General features: G+C 32.0%; 1 protein-coding gene across 1 annotated transcript in view; it reads right to left on the bottom strand.

The window, feature by feature from the left end:
• LOC143234110 (T-complex protein 1 subunit alpha-like) overlaps nucleotides 1-18,988 on the bottom strand; it is a 28,715-nt gene that overhangs the window by 3,280 nt on the left and 6,447 nt on the right. The window contains exons 3-9 of the mRNA XM_076471185.1: nucleotides 18,369-18,497; nucleotides 15,394-15,491; nucleotides 13,790-13,900; nucleotides 10,136-10,317; nucleotides 8,970-9,096; nucleotides 1,428-1,603; nucleotides 997-1,120 (exon numbers count right to left, since the gene is read on the bottom strand). Coding sequence (XP_076327300.1) covers nucleotides 997-1,120; nucleotides 1,428-1,603; nucleotides 8,970-9,096; nucleotides 10,136-10,317; nucleotides 13,790-13,900; nucleotides 15,394-15,491; nucleotides 18,369-18,497 — 947 coding nt within the window. The remainder of the gene's footprint in view (nucleotides 1-996; nucleotides 1,121-1,427; nucleotides 1,604-8,969; nucleotides 9,097-10,135; nucleotides 10,318-13,789; nucleotides 13,901-15,393; nucleotides 15,492-18,368; nucleotides 18,498-18,988) is intronic.

Below are 18,988 nucleotides of genomic sequence, written 5' to 3'. Positions count from 1 at the left end.
CAATTCATTATTTCAACAAATTTTCATCTAAGTACAAATGTAAATGACTTTGAGACAATACCACGCCTCGCACATGGTATTGCTGGTGCATAAAAATATAGCCAATAAAAAACAAACGTATAATAATAAAATATTAAATTTTATAAAGACAAAAAGAAATTGACAGATACATAATCTGGTTAACTGAAGTAATACAGAAAATTTTAATGCTATAAAAATTATTTAAACAAGAAATAAAAAATTACAAAAACTGAAATTATCTTTACTTTAGCTCAGACTAACACAATTACAATGAGTTGCCAAAAGCAAGGATACAATTTTTCAAATTTTAAGTAACTCAGTTTTCACAGTTTTGATTACCTGGTTTAAATCATTCTTATAGCATTAAAACTTTATATTACTGTTGCTAGCTAGAATATATACCAACCCCTACCTGTCTTTATAACAATATATTCATATTTTTCTAACAGTGATGCTGACAGAACAACTTGCAGAGATATTTTAAGTTAAAAACCAAAAAGTATTCTAGGATACAAAATGTTTTAATTCATTCAATGAATCAATATTATTACAATAACTACCTTTTCTTATACAACTTCAAAGCTCTCTTGTTATTTTAACAAACAGATTCAGGAATATTTCATTTATTTCCATAATTACACAAATTAAAACACTAATTTGCTTAATAAACTTCTTACACCCCTCATTTTTGATAAAATTTTCCACACATAATAGTGTTCAGGCCACTACTTTCATGATAGGTAATCACTGGGGCTTAAACTGTTATTCAAGATTCTCAAATAGATTTTCTAAAACTAAATTTAATAAACACTTCTGTTATTGTATCACCAGCTTTTAAACAGACTGATACGCTGATGTATCAAACCTAAAGCATTTAAATTTACCAACTGCTTTCAACCCCTGAAAAACCACAGATTTATTAAGTAACAAAACAAGCGTTATACACAGATATTGTGTTAAATAATAAAAACTTGCCCTTTTAGAAGAAGTAGTTCATCATCACAGATTCTTTCCTGCACAACCTCTTCAGCATCACCTACCATTGTAGCATCAAAACCCTCTTCTCCTTCCATGTTAGCCAGAGATTGCAGGAGTTGAGCTGGTAAAAGTAAAATAATTAATGCACATAAATACACACACAACAAAGTTGGAATCACAAAAATACGTACAACACCTCTCATAACTAGAACAGTTCCACACTTTCCTTCAGACCACTACTTTCCATTCAACAAATCACAGAGGTTCAGAAAAAAATAAAATTTAACTAAATTTAAAAAAAAATTGTACTTTTTTTTCAAATGATAGAAAATCCATGTTTCAAAATAGCTAATTTCCTTCGTTAAATATAACTAGCAAATGAATTAATGTGAGCATCTTTGTAGATGTCGGTGAGTAAAGAGCCCCACCTCCAGTGGCTTTAGCAATTCTCTTCAGATCAATCTTCTTAACCCTGCGTACTGCCATAGCCCCAGCTTCAACAAAGTACTTCAAACACAAATCGTCAATACCTCCAGATGTCAAGATGACATTAGCACCTGCAGCCAGAATTTTCTGAATCCTTTCCTTGGTAATATCAGACTCCCTAGAACACAAAAAACGGTTATTTTCAATCTGTTTGAACTGAAACACATTTTATCAAAAATTTATATTTCTTAAATAAAAAAACAAAAAAACAGCAAAACTTTCTATGTGGCAAGTTTTACATAGTATCTTAATTATGACATATACTAATGTGAGAAAAAATGTTAAATATTAAGTTAAGCTCTGATCTAAATAATTATTTGACAAGTGTGTGGGCATATGCCCAATTATAACCAGTAAATCACTGTACTGACTCACCAAACTTGGGACGTACCCATGTAAGCCTCATGGGTTATGTGTGAACATTTGAATCTGACTATCTATGCTGAATGGGTATGTTATATAAGATTTTTATTTTAAAGACAATATACCATATTATTCAGTCAGCACTAAGAACATTTACCACAGAAAATGTAATAAAACATTTAAAATAAAAATAACACAAATAAAGTTACAGGGTGGCCCGTAAGTCCCTACCCATCCATATGTTTTATGTTATATTCAATTATGCACGTATTATAAATTTGTTTCTTTTTCTTCAGAGAAATATAGCCAATGTAAGCCCATTTACACTTGAAGAGCATATTGTGACAAGTACGTGGGTACATGAATGAGGGACAGCACACAGATACACTGGATACATAAGATATATGGATGGGTAGGGACTTACAGTATACACAAATATGGCAATAGATAAAAAGAACTTTACACCAAGAAATCATACAAAAAATATCAGTCAAATCCTATATAAACTTTTTTTTACATTCTATTTCTCCCAAACTAAGTATATAAAGATTATCTTCTCTCCAAGCTCAATGCCAAAAAATGCAAAATTTCCTGCACATTACTTTATGTTCATATAAAAAAACAAATACTGACTAAAAAAAAAAAAAGCAGTTGTAACAAATTTACTATTATGCATTTATATTAATATATACATGTTTCAGCTTGATTCATGTGACATATACTGTTGAATGTGTATTATGCAAGTCCCAGCTGTTCTAAATTTGTAGAATTTTCTTGAGAGTAAGAATCAACATTTGTTTTACAAAAATGCTACTGTGTTTTCAAACATTGCTGAATGTTCAAGAGTCTCACATGATTAATACATAAAACCAACTCACTGAGAGACAATCATCATTATTGGTTAGCTAGTCAGTATACTATAAGCCTTGAAAGCTAAAATTGTGCAACCTTAGACACTAGTTTTCACAAGGACGCCAGATACTATCCTCAGTAAAAAGTCAGCTAATAAGGGTGTGAGTTCAGCCAAGAAAAGACAATGTTAACTTAATCAAGGTGTAACAATATCAACTCCGAATTAATTTGCTTAGTGTGGATCTAGATTAGTGATAAAATATTCAGTTCCAGACCAGACAGAAAACTTAGTATAGTTTGTAAAACTTCTATATAAACCAATATTTTAATAACTGTTATTATAAATTGGACTGTTTTTTTAATATTAAAATTATTTATGTTAAGAAAGAAAACTGTATCAATCTCATTGATAAATATCATAAATCTGATACATATCAAATTCAATTTACTTCTAAATTAAAATTCCCCACAATTTAAAAATTCTAACATTGAACATACCTAACTAATAAAATAGTGATTCATCTGGAATAAATTACAAGTAGCACAGTTTAATCTATGAAAAATCTACTGTTGTTTATGCAGAACTACTACTACTACTTAATTTTATAATTTCAAAGATTTATGGAGAAGAAACATGCAACACTTTGTTGGAAAAATATACTTATTTCATTTAAAAATTTCGAAAGCACAAACTAACATGAAACAGTTAGTATTTTAACAATGCTCAATTTGGCCAGAAAGTGGTTTATTTAGGCCATGAATTCCTGATATTCAGTCAACAATATCCCACTGCTGAAGCCCAAATAATTGGCAGCAATGAAGCAAGCTACACCAAACTGGTGCTAAAAATTAAATTATAAATAAAGTTAAAACACAAACAAAGGTCTAAAAGCAGGTAAAATAATTAAACAGAATTAAAAAACCAACAGCCTATAAGTAAAAAGTTAAATACAATTAATTCAGACAGTGTCACCACCACCAGTGACACCATCCGGTGCAAGAGGTAAACCCAAAGAAAAGACGTATTGATGGAACAATAGTAACGTAAGGGCTACTGTGGCTCGAGTGTCACAAAGGCCACACAAGATAGCCAAAAACAAAAAACAGATGGTTTAATCTGGAAAAGCTTTTAATCAGATTTCTCACTACAAGCACAGCCACATGTCCAGAAAAATAAGATAGAAACAGATAAAGGAAAATGGGCTAGTTGTTTATGTACATCAACAAAAATAATGCAAGTACTAAAGAGATTCCAAAACCAGTAGAGCTATAAAAGTCAGTACTGTGTACTGCATACTTTCTATGTGAACCAGGGCAAGAGAAGCAACATACACCCAGCAGTGAATAGAAACTATAGAGGGGATCCTGCAAACCAACAATGAGCCACAATGAAACATGATGGAGTCCACAGAGTCACCCAATTTTAATCTATCCATATAAATGGGAATAGAAGAATGGTTCAAAAGATGTTCAGCATAAAGAAACTACACTTAACAATGGGAGTATACATTTTCCTCAGCTGACTCAAAGAAAGATCATAGGTAAGGATGGTAATAAGCCATGGTAGGATAGGCTGATCAATGGAGTCAGCAATATCATCTAACGACAGACCTAATTCCGCCGGATGAACCTTGATATGAAGGCCAAGAGCAAGAGTGGTAGACCACTTATTCTGAAAGAGCATAGCCCACTGAGGAACGAAGACAATCCCAAGAGGAAGCTTTGTGGTAATGACTGAAGTTCAGTAGTATACTGCAATAAAAGTTGTAAACAGAGAACTTTAAGAGGATGTTCGTGGAGCTCAGTGTATAAACTCTGGACCGAAGAAGTGCAGAAAGAACCTGTGCAGAGCCAAAGCCCCAGATGATGAATGGGGTCGAACATCTTCAAGGTCAAGATCCAGGTAGGACCACAGATCAGTGACACATAGTCAAGTTTGGATCAAATGAGAGTACAATAGATCTGAAGCAGATACCATTGATCTGCTTACCAAGATGAGGAAGAGAGGGCACAGAGAATGTTTAGTGTTCTAGTACATTTTATGTGTAGCTTCATGTGAGGAATGAAAGTAAGCTTATGATCAAAGATAAGCATCAAGAACTTTGCCTTAAAGAACATGGGAAGAACAGCATCACCACAAGTTTGGGATCGGCATATAAACCCCACAGAGTTGCAAAACGCAAATGATTTTGTAAAAAAAAAGTTAGAAACTTCAACAAGCAACTGAGGGCAGTATGAAGCTGCCACTAAATAAACCTCATATTCAATGACTGACGAGTTGTGGATGTCACTGCCATAGAACCCATTTGCATCATTAGGAAGAATTTGTGACAACACTGATTGTTTTTTTTATACAGAAAAATGTGACACTCAAGATACAACCATAAGAGACTCTAAATTCCTATGTGAAAGAATGGAGAAGTGTCAAACCCACACGAACGTGGAACTACCCATCAAGTAAAACGTTCTAAGTAAAAATGGGTAGATGGCCATGCAACCCTCATGAATGGAGGTCCTACAAAATGCCATACTTCCATGTAGTGTTTAAGCATTCTCAAGAACAGAACAAGGTGAAAAGGAAAGCTTCCCTGATCAATGTTTCAATTCTAATCAGATGCACAAATCTAATCCATAGTAGAGCTCTGTTACAGAACTCATGATGAATGGGTGAGAAGTTTGCTTCAAGAAACTAAACATTAAGAGCATGAACCATACTCTAAGAACTTACAGAAACAGCTAGTCAAAGCTGGATGATAATTAGAAGGAATATTAGAATCCTTTCTTGGCTTAAAAAAGGTGAGACAATAGCTTTGCAGCAAGCATCAGTAAAAATATACTCTTGTAGATCCAGTTGAAAAAACCAGAAGAGCAGGAAATGAGAGACAACACAGCATCTCACAGTGAACATCATCAGGTCCAACCAATGTACTGCCAAATCAATGAAGAGCAAGAGTTCCACCAGTGTAAAGGGAAGATTACAGCCACAGAGATAATTGGGTTAAAAGGAAAGAGGCAATCACTCTGCCCAAAATATAATGGCCAAGAAAGCAGGGAAATGGATAGAAGTGCTGGAAAGATATGCAAACTCTTCATCAAGAGCATCAGCAATGCTCCATACCTCAATAACTTTCTGGCCAATGGAGAGCAAGATAGAAAGCATGTCACCAGTTGGTGACCTTCAAAACCTTGTCATACACGATTTTAGAACTGGTGGTAGAAGAGATGCTTGTTGTGAACTTAATCCAAGATTTCTTTTTGCTTTGTCATTTGTCATCTGAGCATGGGCCCATTAGAAAACAATGTGGGTCATCACAAAAGATATCCCAGGCCTGTTTCTGAGCCTTCCATGTCTGATGGCAGAATGGAGACTATCACAGATGAGGATACCGTGTCAAAAATTCTTAGGTATAGAACAAACAACTGCTTGAATGATACAATCAGTTACTGCTTCCATGCAGTTGTTAACAGATGATACAAAACAGCAGCAGAATCAATTTCCAAGAAAGAGGTGAAAGAGAGCTAGTTGGCTTGGTACAACTTCTACTGTGGCTCTCAAATCAGTTGTCATTGATCACAGCCAATCTCCTTCAAAAGTACAGGAAAAATTATCACTGCCATGTGGTTTACAGTCAACCCTCCAATAAAAATGAGAGAAATGTGAAGGAAAGCAAGATAGATAGATCAGTAACAGTACAAGATTGACTAGGTGCAAGAAAATATGTAAAAGAGCCAGTATTAAAAAAACAGGTTGCAATCTGAGAGTATATGCTCCAAAGAATGACCACTCCTATTAGTATCAACACCACCTCAGAGAGGACTGTGCCTATTAAAGCCTCACAAGATGAACAGGAAAGCATCAAGATCTGACTGATTACGTGTCTCCAGAAAACAGATAAAGAGAACAAAAAAATCCATGGATCCTACTCTGGGTTGAATAACCAAATCTTATCAGTTGAAGTAGCTTTCAGTAACTGCAGGAGTGAACAAACAATCATAGTGCATCTTGGGGTCAAAGAAGATAACTGGTTGGTTTGGTGTTTTATGGCACAAAGCAGCTAGGCTATCTGAGCCAAACATCCAGTAAAAAGTTAAAATTAAAGTAAATTTAGTAAAATTCATAAAAGGAAATTAAGGTAAAACAAAACAAAGTTTAAAAAAAAACATAAATAGCATTATAACCAATGTTTACATCTAGTTTACAGCAGAAAAACTACAGTAATGCAAGTTGTAAAGGACTTCCTATAGCATAATTGTAATTAATTAAAGAAGATAAACCCAAGCAGACACCAGGAGCTCAGCCCAAGGGAGATGTGCCTGGGCCATCACTAGAAGTAATAGTTGGAGCAGCAACAGGAGTAGGTACTGACCTGTTGACTTATTTATCCACACAGAACAAAAGATTCTTCACATGGTGGGAAAAATACACTGATGGAGGCAAGGAAAGGTCCACCTGCATACCCAAAGTAGGAGTGAAATGTAGCACAGAGGCATATGTCCAAGATGTAGAATTTGGATGACAGAATAGTTCTGTGCCCATTGCTTCCTTCCCACCACAAAGTCTTACAAGGGAATGCACCACGCTACCAATTAAGGATACTGCAGCAACACCAGCTTTATGAGCACTGTACCCAAACATCAGCATCAATGTCTGCAACACCCACTTGCTGGTACTTGCTTGATACTAGCCCAAAGAAGTGTGTTGCAATGCCCCAGACACCACTCAACTACCAGGATCCTTTCCTTCCCTTCACGGGTTGCCATGCATAGTAAACATGCTGGCGGATGTTAAAATCCCAGGAGTAAACTGAATGTACAAAGCCTTCTCTGAGAGGTCCCTCACCACATACAGGAATCCACCTCAAGGGGAAACCACAATAATAAAATTCAGTTCGTTTGCCTCCTGCTCACCTGACCAGAAAAAAATGGTCATACAAAATATATGTTTAAATAATTCATTGACATAAAAATAGTTAAGGTTGTTTTAACATCATTAAAATCATTACTGTCTAGTCTCTATGCTTCTTTCAATAAAGTTAGCATAATTAAAGAAATGATCACAATAAAAGATCAAATCTAATGAATACAAATCATGCAACATGATACTGTTGTTTACACAAAACTTCATCTCACTAGTCAGGTGTAAGTTACAATAAGATAACACTTTTTAAAGAAAATAAAAGGGGTGGAAGATGCTGGAGATAGTTGGAAACTTCATTCATCTCTCTGCAAATGGTCCATCTAGCAGTATCATCTGTTAAATCTAACTGGAAATGCAATAGTAACTATAAAGTGAATAATACTTGTCTGCCCAATGTACAACTCAGTAAAGAATCATTTCTGGTGTTTGAAAAGTCACATAAGGAGTATTTGTTTGAATAGCTGCTTTAATTGTTATACTCTTGTTTTTATAAGTTTCCTTGACACTCACTGGTACTGTACAAAAAATGTATAGGTACTCTATAAAATACTATTAAGTTAACATACTACCTTTAAGCTGAAGTGTGATGTAACGTTTATGAATGATTCCATCTCTTCCAATATATTTAAAACATTATTCAACAGATGCAACAGGAACCCTCAAGACTACACAGTATATGCAATTATTTACAACATAACCCTCACAGAACTGATGGAACTCACCTATGCTGAAGGAATTGTTACTACAGGTCCACATGTTCTTAACACCACAACAGCATCATTTCAACATTCAACATTAGAGGACAATACATGTTTACAGCAGAAAACTGTGCTCAATGACAAAGGTATTATTGACCTTCCTCTACCTGGGCATTTTAATTTTCCCAACATTGATGTTCAAAGCATGCCTCAATGTCTAACTTTTCCCCAGTCTTTTAAATCTCTTAGCTAATTTGTGACTGCTTAAAGAAAGTTCAAACAAGAATACTTGACTAACATACCACATTTACAGAATTATCTTATTTTCTCTTAATAATCATTTCTCCATGTAGCTTTGTAGTGTAGTTTCATAAAGGTCATCTAACTGAATTGTTTTAATTTAGATATGCCACAGCCTTTATGTAAATGTTAAATACTAGTTAATCTGTTAATCACTGTGTCTGTTACATTTTTCATACTTCAAGCAGCTAATACCATTAATGATGAAAAAATATTACAGCATTATTTCACAACAAATCATTTACTTACTGATAAAAGAAATCTAATCTGTTATCATAACTTATAATTAAAACATGTGCCAATTACACCAAGTAAATAACAACTGTTATAAAATTTTTTATTAATTGACAAACCTTTTTCTTACAGCTTCCAGCTTATTTGGATCAGTGACCAAAACCTGAACCCCAAGGTGCAACTTTGCCTTCTGTAAACCAAAGTCTAGACATGCTACTTTAGCCCCAACAATCTTTTTAGGCATGGCTAAAAGAAATTAATGAAAATATTTAACTGAAAGTAAAATTTTGCTAATAAAATACAAACCACGACTGTAAATTCCCACCATTTATAATCTACACCTATGAAGAAAAGTGAAGTTGGGGGGGACCAACAAAAAACAAAAGTTGGATCACACTTATCTAAACCCTGTGGTAAAATTAAGAAAAAAGATATACACACAAAAGAAAAATTTTCTGTATTTTGGTCTAAATCTCCTTAATGTCTTTAGCCACTTGTACAATACAATAAATCAAACATTAACCAACTACAAATATTTCGTATTCATACTTGAACTAAAGACCTTGAAATCAAACCAGTAATCTTAACAGAGCTCAACATTACATTATTTGCCAGTTTGTTTTTGTAGTCATTTTAAGATTTTATGCAAGTTTCCATACTACTAATTATTAAGTTAAAAACTAAGAATTAATCTCAACACTTCTCTGGTTTTTAACCTACTAAGGTAGCCTTTAAATATTGCATAAACATTTCCCATTCTGTTTAATGTTTGTTGTTGTTTTTTTTCTTTTTTTAATTTAGCGCAAAGCTACTCGAAAGCTATCTGTGCTAGCCATACCTAATTTAGCATTGTAAAACTAGAGGGAAGGCAGCTAGTCATCACCACCCACCGCCAACTCTTTTACCAACAAATAGTGAGATTGACCATCACTTTATAACATCCCCACGGCTGAAAGGGCAAGCATGTTTGGTGCAACACAATTCAAACCTGCTACCCTCAGATTATGAGTCAAACACCTTAACCCACCTGGCCATGTCGGGTTGCTCTGTTTAATGAGATTATAATAAAGATACTTTTCTCATAATGTCCAAAGGCTACATGTAATCCCACAAAATGAGAAATCCAGTAACATAAGCACTTTTATGAAGTAGACATTCCTCCTTCTGATGTAATAAATCTATGAAAAATACAACTATGAAGCTCATTCAAACATTCCACAATAACAAAATAACATTATAGTAACTATTAATGACATAACATACAAGATGCCGATAAAAGAACTACCTTGGGAAGCTACAGTGCAGTTCAGAGCATAGCCATGAACTAATATGCTTTCCTTTGTACTCCGTCCATGGGCCTTCAAGACATTGACAGCTTTAATTGGATATTTGAAACCACCTTTACCATCTGATGTTCTGATGGCCATTGCTGCATCAACTACCATGTTAGCAAAGAAATCCGAATCACTAAATCACTGTTAAGGAACGTTTTCGAAGATTATGTAAAAATACAAAAAGTTAAAATTACTATACAGAAGAGAGATATTCAAAGTACCCACCAATGAAGATAATTTAATCAAAGCACTCACACTTACATTTTTTGTATTTTCAGATTTCTTCAGACTTTAAAAAAATGAAACATGAAAACATTACACTGCCTCTAATAAGAAAGAATAATAATGAAAGTAAATTAAATATATTTCAGAATTTAAGGTTTCTATTGTGAGATTTTCATAACTACACCATTTAAAAATAAACTGCTTGCATCATATTTTTCTGTCTGCTGAAATAAGTTGAATACATTATGCCTTTATAATAGATAAACATCTATTAAGGTACTCTATATGCTTGGCTAACCTACAATCTCAAATATTTAATATAAATTAATCCTACCAATACAGGCTGAGTGAAAACCAACCAGCAGCTTGTAACATGAAATTACCTATCAGAGTACTTAAACCATAATCTTTGATAATGCACATGAATCTTTGTTAAATTTTCTATATTATTAGTAAACATTACAAGGATTTCATACATACAGTATCAGGTTTTTGAATAAGTATTACAATTTTTTTTTTATTAAAGATTTTCTCATACTTTCCTCTTTCTGAATGTTGGTTATCCAACATTCCAAGTATCATTGACAAGAACTGGCAATGACCTTGAGGAAACATCTGGTGCATAAACATAGAGATGCTATCAGGACATGCAGGATTGTGACAGGCTAGAGCAGAGGGAAGGAGTTTGTGGTTGGCCACAATTATAAGGCAACTATGAATTTTACAGCCTAACTATTAACCAAAAAAACACCTTATAATCAGGCCAATACAATACATCATGACATTCTGCAGGAAGCATGATGCCACTAAAAAAAGACATTTTGGGAAGGATATGTAAAAGCATTTCTCAAGGCAAGTCTTACATTCAGATCATAAAGATATGTTCAGAACAGAGTTCTAGAATTTAAGAAAAGAAAAATCACCTGCAATTAATATGGTATTTGAAAAATAAAACATATAATCAACTTAGGGTATCAAGTACCACTCAGAGAGAGACTTGTAGTAAGTCATACCACAATTGTGATTAACTAAGATGTAGTATCTTGTAATGAAAATGAATTCATGAAACAAACATCAATTGTAAAAACACACAAGGATCTTCATCTGGAAAATGATGCAAGTCACAAATGCACAAGCTGCTTCCATAACATATCTGTTCAACTTCAACCAATCACTGAAAGAAATGAATATTTATGCTGTTCTATAACATACCACTTAAGCCATTAGTTGTAGCACTCAAATTCCTGTGGCATTAGACTGTTAAAATAAGTGCTAGAAAATTGTCATCTCTGCGTACTTGTATGTTCAGAAAAAAGCATTCTTATGGAGCCTTCTACTACAAAAAGTGCACTGCAAAGCCATTGTCAAGATGCACAGTTTCCAGATAGAACATGATTAGACACAGAAACATGAGTTGTAATAAGACTTCAGAAACATGTTAATATAATGTTCTCATATTCTGTATAACAAATTAGCAGCTCTTTTCTAGATAAAAAATTAACAGACAGTTTACCAAGTATAGTTTTCAAACAAACTTTTCATACATATGCATGTTTATTGTTTTACACTCAACACTTAAAAGTCACTGGGTGAACCACATATTGAAATACCGAGCACTGACAAGTATACCCACTGAACTATGAAGTTAGGGCAAATAGTTTACTCAAAAAGTAGGTCCAACCTTCCAAAAAATTTCTTTCTCTTACAAGATTACGCACAGTACAGTGCTTTACAAATTTACAGGAATGTTGAATTTTTAACTTAATTTCAGGCAGTATTTTGTATTAAATTCCATTAAGTTTCATTGGAACATTTGAGACTAAATATTTTTTAGTTTTATCATAGTCAACTTTTAAAATTTAATATAAATGAATTATTACAAATTAATATTTTTACTAACACATAGGAAGTAATATCTGTATTTCAGAACTTTAAGAATGCTGTATAAGTAATTCCTTTAAAAATATTCCTTCAAATCTTACTATACATTGTCAATCAATGTCTTTGTAACTACAACCATAATGGAATTAGCTTCTATACCATTACATTTAGTTTGCTTTGTGTTTCTTCACAAAACTCTGAAGGCTTTTATTAAACATTACAAATTTATTTTCTTTACGTAGAAATTCTGATTAAGTATTTTAACTAAAGATTTTCTACAACGATATGGAACGACGATGATTTATATGCTAAGACAAAAAAAAATTCAAAATTTTCAAATATCATTTGAATAACATTTAAAACCTCATAAATAAATATCACATTTCTTAAAGAAAACATTCTCTATTCTCTATTCCAACTCTACTGAAACTTGGTCAATTTAATAAACCTTGTAACTACAATAATAATATAAAAAATTTAAATTACACATACCCCCCTTCTCTTTCCATAATGACTGTAGATGGTAATAAAAATTTTATCCTTTATAGTTTAAGGGTTGTAACAGTCTACATCAGTTTTATTCCTAATTTTATTAACCTGCAAACCCATGTAGTTAATAATACTGCCAAACAAGTTGTAAGTCATTCAAACAAGTACTTCATGTCACAGTATTGAATGACTAAATACACAAGCTAATATGTACCTTAAGAATTATTATTGTACTTTTTCATTATACTACATAATCTAGTTTCTTATTTTTACATTTTAGTTACTTTTATAACAATAAAGTACACTGACAAATAAGATACCCTTTTTTCGTCTGTTACCAACGAAATTAAGCATTTTATATAGAATTATAGTACTAGTGCACTGATTATATTTTAACAGAATAATAACAAGCACAAGGAAATAATGTCATATAACTGGCTTTCTAACTAAGGCAAGAGAAGATTAATTCCCTGAGTTACTAAATGTGAACACCATGAGATACACGTTTGAACTGAAAATTGGCAATACTCTGCACTAAAAACAATGTAGCATCACCCATAATTCAATACATTAAAACTTCACCTTTCTATTGAATATAAACGATACAGTATAAAATGTCAGAATTATTTCAACTTGGAAAAGATGTAACAGATAAGTGTAGCAAATGAGAAACTTTCTAGTTTATGACTTCATAAACAAATAAACTGAAGGCTATAAAAATTAGACTTTGCCTTTACAATTTCTATATCATAAAATAATTTATGTTACATTTCATAGCAGTATTTCTTTTTTTAAGACAATACTCTACCGAATGTATGACCCGAGGTAATAAATAATACAAAATCTGTTATGTATAGTTTACTCCTTTGAAGTGTTGATTTATTATTTCTTTAAAACCTTTCAAGGAATTAAGACAATGTTTACATTGATAAAACTATTTATACTAAATGTTTAACTTCTTACTTTGTATAACAAAAAATAAAACAAACCACAAAATTTTAAAAAGATACGATCCAATAAGTTTTGATGACAATGAAGTCTTGGCAGCATTCACAATACAGTCTCGACCTAATTCATCCACATTTATGGTCAGGTTTTCTTGTATGTACTTACAAGCTTCTCTGAGGATGAAAACTTCTTGTTAAAAAAGCACCACAATCAAAAGTTCAGAAAAATTAACTATAAAAACCCTCTCTCAGAGTCTGCCTTAAGTTTCTTCAAAGGTATATATCTCTGAAAATTCTTTCATCATTGAGAGGAAACTAAAGCATACATTTATGTGCACCATAGATATGAAACTTTAAGTATACAATTTTGTAATGTCTATAAACACATTTTCTTACTTAAAAATTTATCATTTTAATACAAGTATTATGAACTACGTACTACCTTTAAAATTGTCTTATCTTACTGTAAATTTCTAAAAAACTGTTCAACCGTTTCCTAACTGGAGGAATATCATTGGTATCTTCTGTTTATACACTTGATCAAACTACATGAAAATTAATAAACTTACTTAAAAAGTATCTAATTTAAAATTAAAAATTCATAACTTGATCCATTATTTCTACAGTTTTGTTGGTTATGCAATGTCCAAGGTTTTGTTCATGTAACATTATTAAAGTTACTGACTGGTGTAAGAAAATATTTTAAATACCACCTAAGTGTTAAACCTGCTTACTCATATAACCTAAGTAAATTCAAGAAGGCTCGTAACTACTAAAAGTAAAGTTTAAAGTAACACCAAGATTTCTTTAAACGAGCTACTTTTATTGAAGTTAAGAACATATTTTTACCCAAGTACATCATTATGAAATCATACAAGCTACAATGTGCATCTGTGTCACTGAATAACAGAATTTTCAAGAAACAATTTATCAAATTGGAATTCTGACAAACCAGGATATAAATGAAAACTGATAGTATAAATTGGTAAAAAACAATTATGACACACAAAGTTTTGCCAATTTTTACTTATATTAAAGTCAACTTTCTTTACAGATTAAAAATATTAAAATTTAGTGTTTTTTTCAGGCCTAAATTTACCAGGAATGTAAATTAGGAGTAGTAATATCTCCATCATACATCATAAGCCTTTGAGAATTTAAATTAAATATACAAATACAGAAAAGAAAAAAAATACTGATGCTATGTGACTTTTCTTGACAAGTATGAAAACATCAGCAAGGTTTCACCTAGCATTATGTAATAGTAAAACTAGTACTGACACAAAGCAGTCCAGAAAGGTAACTTTTAATCAATAGTCAGCATCAAAAAGAAACCTCTAGCAATTTTTAAAACATGTTTATCTCAAAATATAATTACCATCATGTTTTATTGTAATGATTGTTACATTTAGTTCTGATATTTTACAAGAAAACAATTTAACGGCTTCATTTCAGTCTTGTAAACTTTCTAACAGATAACTAGAAAAGTGAATCAAGAATCTTTATTGCACTTAGCAACTAAACCCAGGCTGCCTAATTATTCCTGTCAAACATTTAAGCAGATATTTCAACTTTGACATAACATACATCAACAGGTACTAAATCAAATTCAACCCGTTCAGAGACACAGTAGCATCTCTGAAACAAACATTTATAACTGTACTTACTTGCAGGCTAATCTGTATCCACTAATGATAGATGTTGGGTGGATCTTACACTTAACCAGTTCATCAGCATTCTTTAAAAGTTCAGCTGCAACTATTACCTAAAGTAAAATAAATTGCTAATTAATAAAATCAAATCCCAGATTAAAAACACAACAACAAAAAACTATTAGTATAATCTTGCACAAGCATTATTTCAATCTAACAATACCTGAACTTGTCATGCTCTTAAAATAATATTCAACATGTTTCACAGGTTTTGGCCTTTTCAGGGTCTGATATTCTCAGGTCTTTGGATACTGTACTCAACTTGATAAAGCATACTGTATCAGTATAACAATTAAATTTTTAACAGCAACATTACATAATATTTTACCTCTTCAAGTAGCAGCTGCAAAGTCCAACTTAGTTAACAGTTGTATCAACATAAACAAGAAAAAGAACTGGATTTTAACAGAAAGTAGTAGTCATTCTCACTGGATTATCAAAACAGATATCCAAAATCCAGTCAGGTAAGCTGTACAAATCTTGTAGCATTACAATGTCTGAGCCATCTAAGTGCTATTCCAACTCACATGAGGTAGTAAGGTAGCAGACAAAAAGCTGCTGTATTAGAAATTTTTGAAATGTTAAATGAAAAATGTTAGCAAATTTTTTTAGTATAATAATATTATATACACAAATATCATAACCAACACTTTGAGCAGCAAATTTTTTGCTTAGGAACTTGATAGGGCAATAAATATTTTGTTGGATAAATAACTTGGAGTACTTGTTAACCTCTGTACTCAAAATAACAGTTCTTAGTACATTAAAAAACATTTTTGCACGAGAAAAAAAAGTTACTTCCCTATAAAACACATTGTTGAGCATCTATTGTTCAACATTTAAAACTAGATATATATATTGTTTTTCCAGATTTCATACCCAACTGCCTTTGTACTAATATAAAACTGTTAACAGTAACAGGAAGTTAAAATTTATGTACAGGGTGTTCGAAAAGTCACTGTGCAGTTTTGTAATCAGCATTCATTGTCTATTTCAAGCCAGCAACTGACAGCAGTGTTTAGAAACAAACTAAGAAGGATACAAGCCTGCATTGATGCCAACGGGGGGTCACTTTCAACATTGTTTATAATTGTCATTCATATTTACCTCCTGTATTCTATATTCAGGCATGCCAATGACATTTATGAAAAAAAGAGGAAAAGGTATATAGCCTGGCGCCAGAGGTGCCACAGCACAGCAGCAGCCTGACTATGGGGGTCCGGGGGCATATTCACTGCATGAATTTCTTGGCAAACAGAAAAAACAGGAAGATATTATTTTACACTATCTTGTTAATACAGGTAATTTTAGTTTACAATTCACATAAAACTGCAAACTGTTTTGTCATTACAAACCCAATTTGAACCAATGCTGCATTCAACATACCACATGACACAAAAATCAATGTTTAGGCATCTTTTAATATCTACTTTTAGGTTAGGAAATTGAATAACATATCATACATACTAAATTTGAATTATTATGCACAGTTTGATACAAAATGCAGAGTTATCAACTGATGAAATAGTAGTTAAAAAAATATGAATGCAAGCCAACAAATATTATGACATTGTCTTTGACTCATGTCCCACAGTGGTGGGGTTAAAGAAATTGCTCTAGTCAAATCTAAATCGACCTTTCCTTTAACAAAAGTATAACAAAAACACACAGTAACACTAAGTTAATGATTACTTAAATGTCTCTTTAAAACTTTTAAATCTTGTCCAGCATGTATACAAATAATTACTAGAGAATTAAAAAACTGCAGCTTAAACAAACTTGCATTATGTTTGTAACTTACCCAGTTTTAATACTTAAATGTTTACATTAAAAGCAATCAGATCAAGACTTCACTAATATTTTTCAAAAATAATTCCAAACTTAATCAAGTAATAAGTGAGTGTACATGTTAGAATCCATATGGTAGTGGTTATTTTGAAATCCATTACTATAAATCAGACCTAACATGAAAAGACTGATTTATCCCATGCGTATACCCAGCATGACTAGCATTTGTCAACTGGGAAAGTCATGGGACAAGCAAAATATTAGAAAAATATTATTTACTTCATTTAATATAAATAAAATAGTTTTACTGAAAAAAAACATCCAAAATGTATCTAGGTTTTAGATATGAAAATGAGATTTGGGTTGTTTTTTTTTAGATGAAGTATTTTTAATCTTAACATGAAAATTACTTTGCACTTGCACTAATCAAAGACTTGATATGTTAAGACAAATATTTATTAGTTTAAAGATATTTCACTACAAATTTGATTTTTTGTATGTATAAAACATGTAATATTTACTGAAAGTATCAAATTTGGTATAGATACATATACTATATTAAAATTATAATTACTTTTGAATGAGCACAAAGTTGTCATGTGATTGATCAATTTGACCAAACCCATGTAGTTAAAACATTCAAATTGTATGTTTAACTCTGTTATTTAACTATACCACAGAAACTGTACAAACCTAAAGAGGGAAAAATAAAGAGTGAATTTACATCACATGACAAAACAAGCTTAAAAATATTTTTAATACTTCCTTTTCAAATTAACACAAAAACTGTATTTGCAATTTACATTTTGATACCTAGTGTAATAACTTACATAAATAACAAGTTTTTTTTAAATTAAATTTTGAATTTAACTAAAACTTTCTACAAAGGATTAATATTTTGTTAATAACAAACACATCAGGAACCACAGATAACTTCTAGGGAAATCTGTTTGGGTATGCCAAATGTATTGAAATACCATCACGTTATCTTGTCTAGTTTACGATATCATTGAAAACTAAATTTGGTAGATGGTGTAACAAGTGCTCAACCTAAAGAGTTTTACTCTGATCTCATAAATTACCTACATGAGGCTCACAACTGCAAATCTTTCACAAGTCTGTAACACATGCAAAATACTTACTACAGACGTTGTTCCATCTCCAACTTCCTCATCCTGCAGCTGAGCAAGTTCTACCAGAACTTTAGCAGCAGGATGTTCTACTTCAAGTAGTTTAAGAATTGTTGCTCCATCATTTGTTATTGTAACATCCTATAGAAAAGGAAGAATTAAAACTTAACAGCTAAAACCAAACATTGTGCAAATGACTATCTATAGCTTCAGTAAATCAAAACATGAATGTCTTGATCAACACACATTCAATTTTATTCTGTTTATCCAAGACTAATCTATATCATCTTCAGAAATAACCAAAATAATGAGATTTGAGGCAAACAGTGAACAAAAATAATTCGTGACAACGAAAAACCCACTCAAAGTAAAAATGTACCTCGAGATGGCTGGTTTGGGTATTAACGTTTACTGATAAAGCAGAGAACAATGTTTCGACCTTCTCAGTTCATCTTCAAAGAGAGTTAACCTGAAGATGATCTAAGAAGGTCAAAATGTTATTTTCTGCTTTATTAGTAAATGTTAATACCCCTACCAACCACTCCAAGATACATTTGAAAACAAAATCACTTCAAGTACCTTGATTATATTTTATAATGCATTCAAAACATTTTCATTTATAACAATTATCT

The sequence above is a fragment of the Tachypleus tridentatus genome, chromosome 12 (assembly GCF_004210375.1).
Source record: "Tachypleus tridentatus isolate NWPU-2018 chromosome 12, ASM421037v1, whole genome shotgun sequence".
NCBI classification, from domain to species: domain Eukaryota; kingdom Metazoa; phylum Arthropoda; class Merostomata; order Xiphosura; family Limulidae; genus Tachypleus; species Tachypleus tridentatus.
Note: the sequence above shows the minus strand (reverse complement) of the source record. Positions and strands in the feature narration are given on the sequence as shown.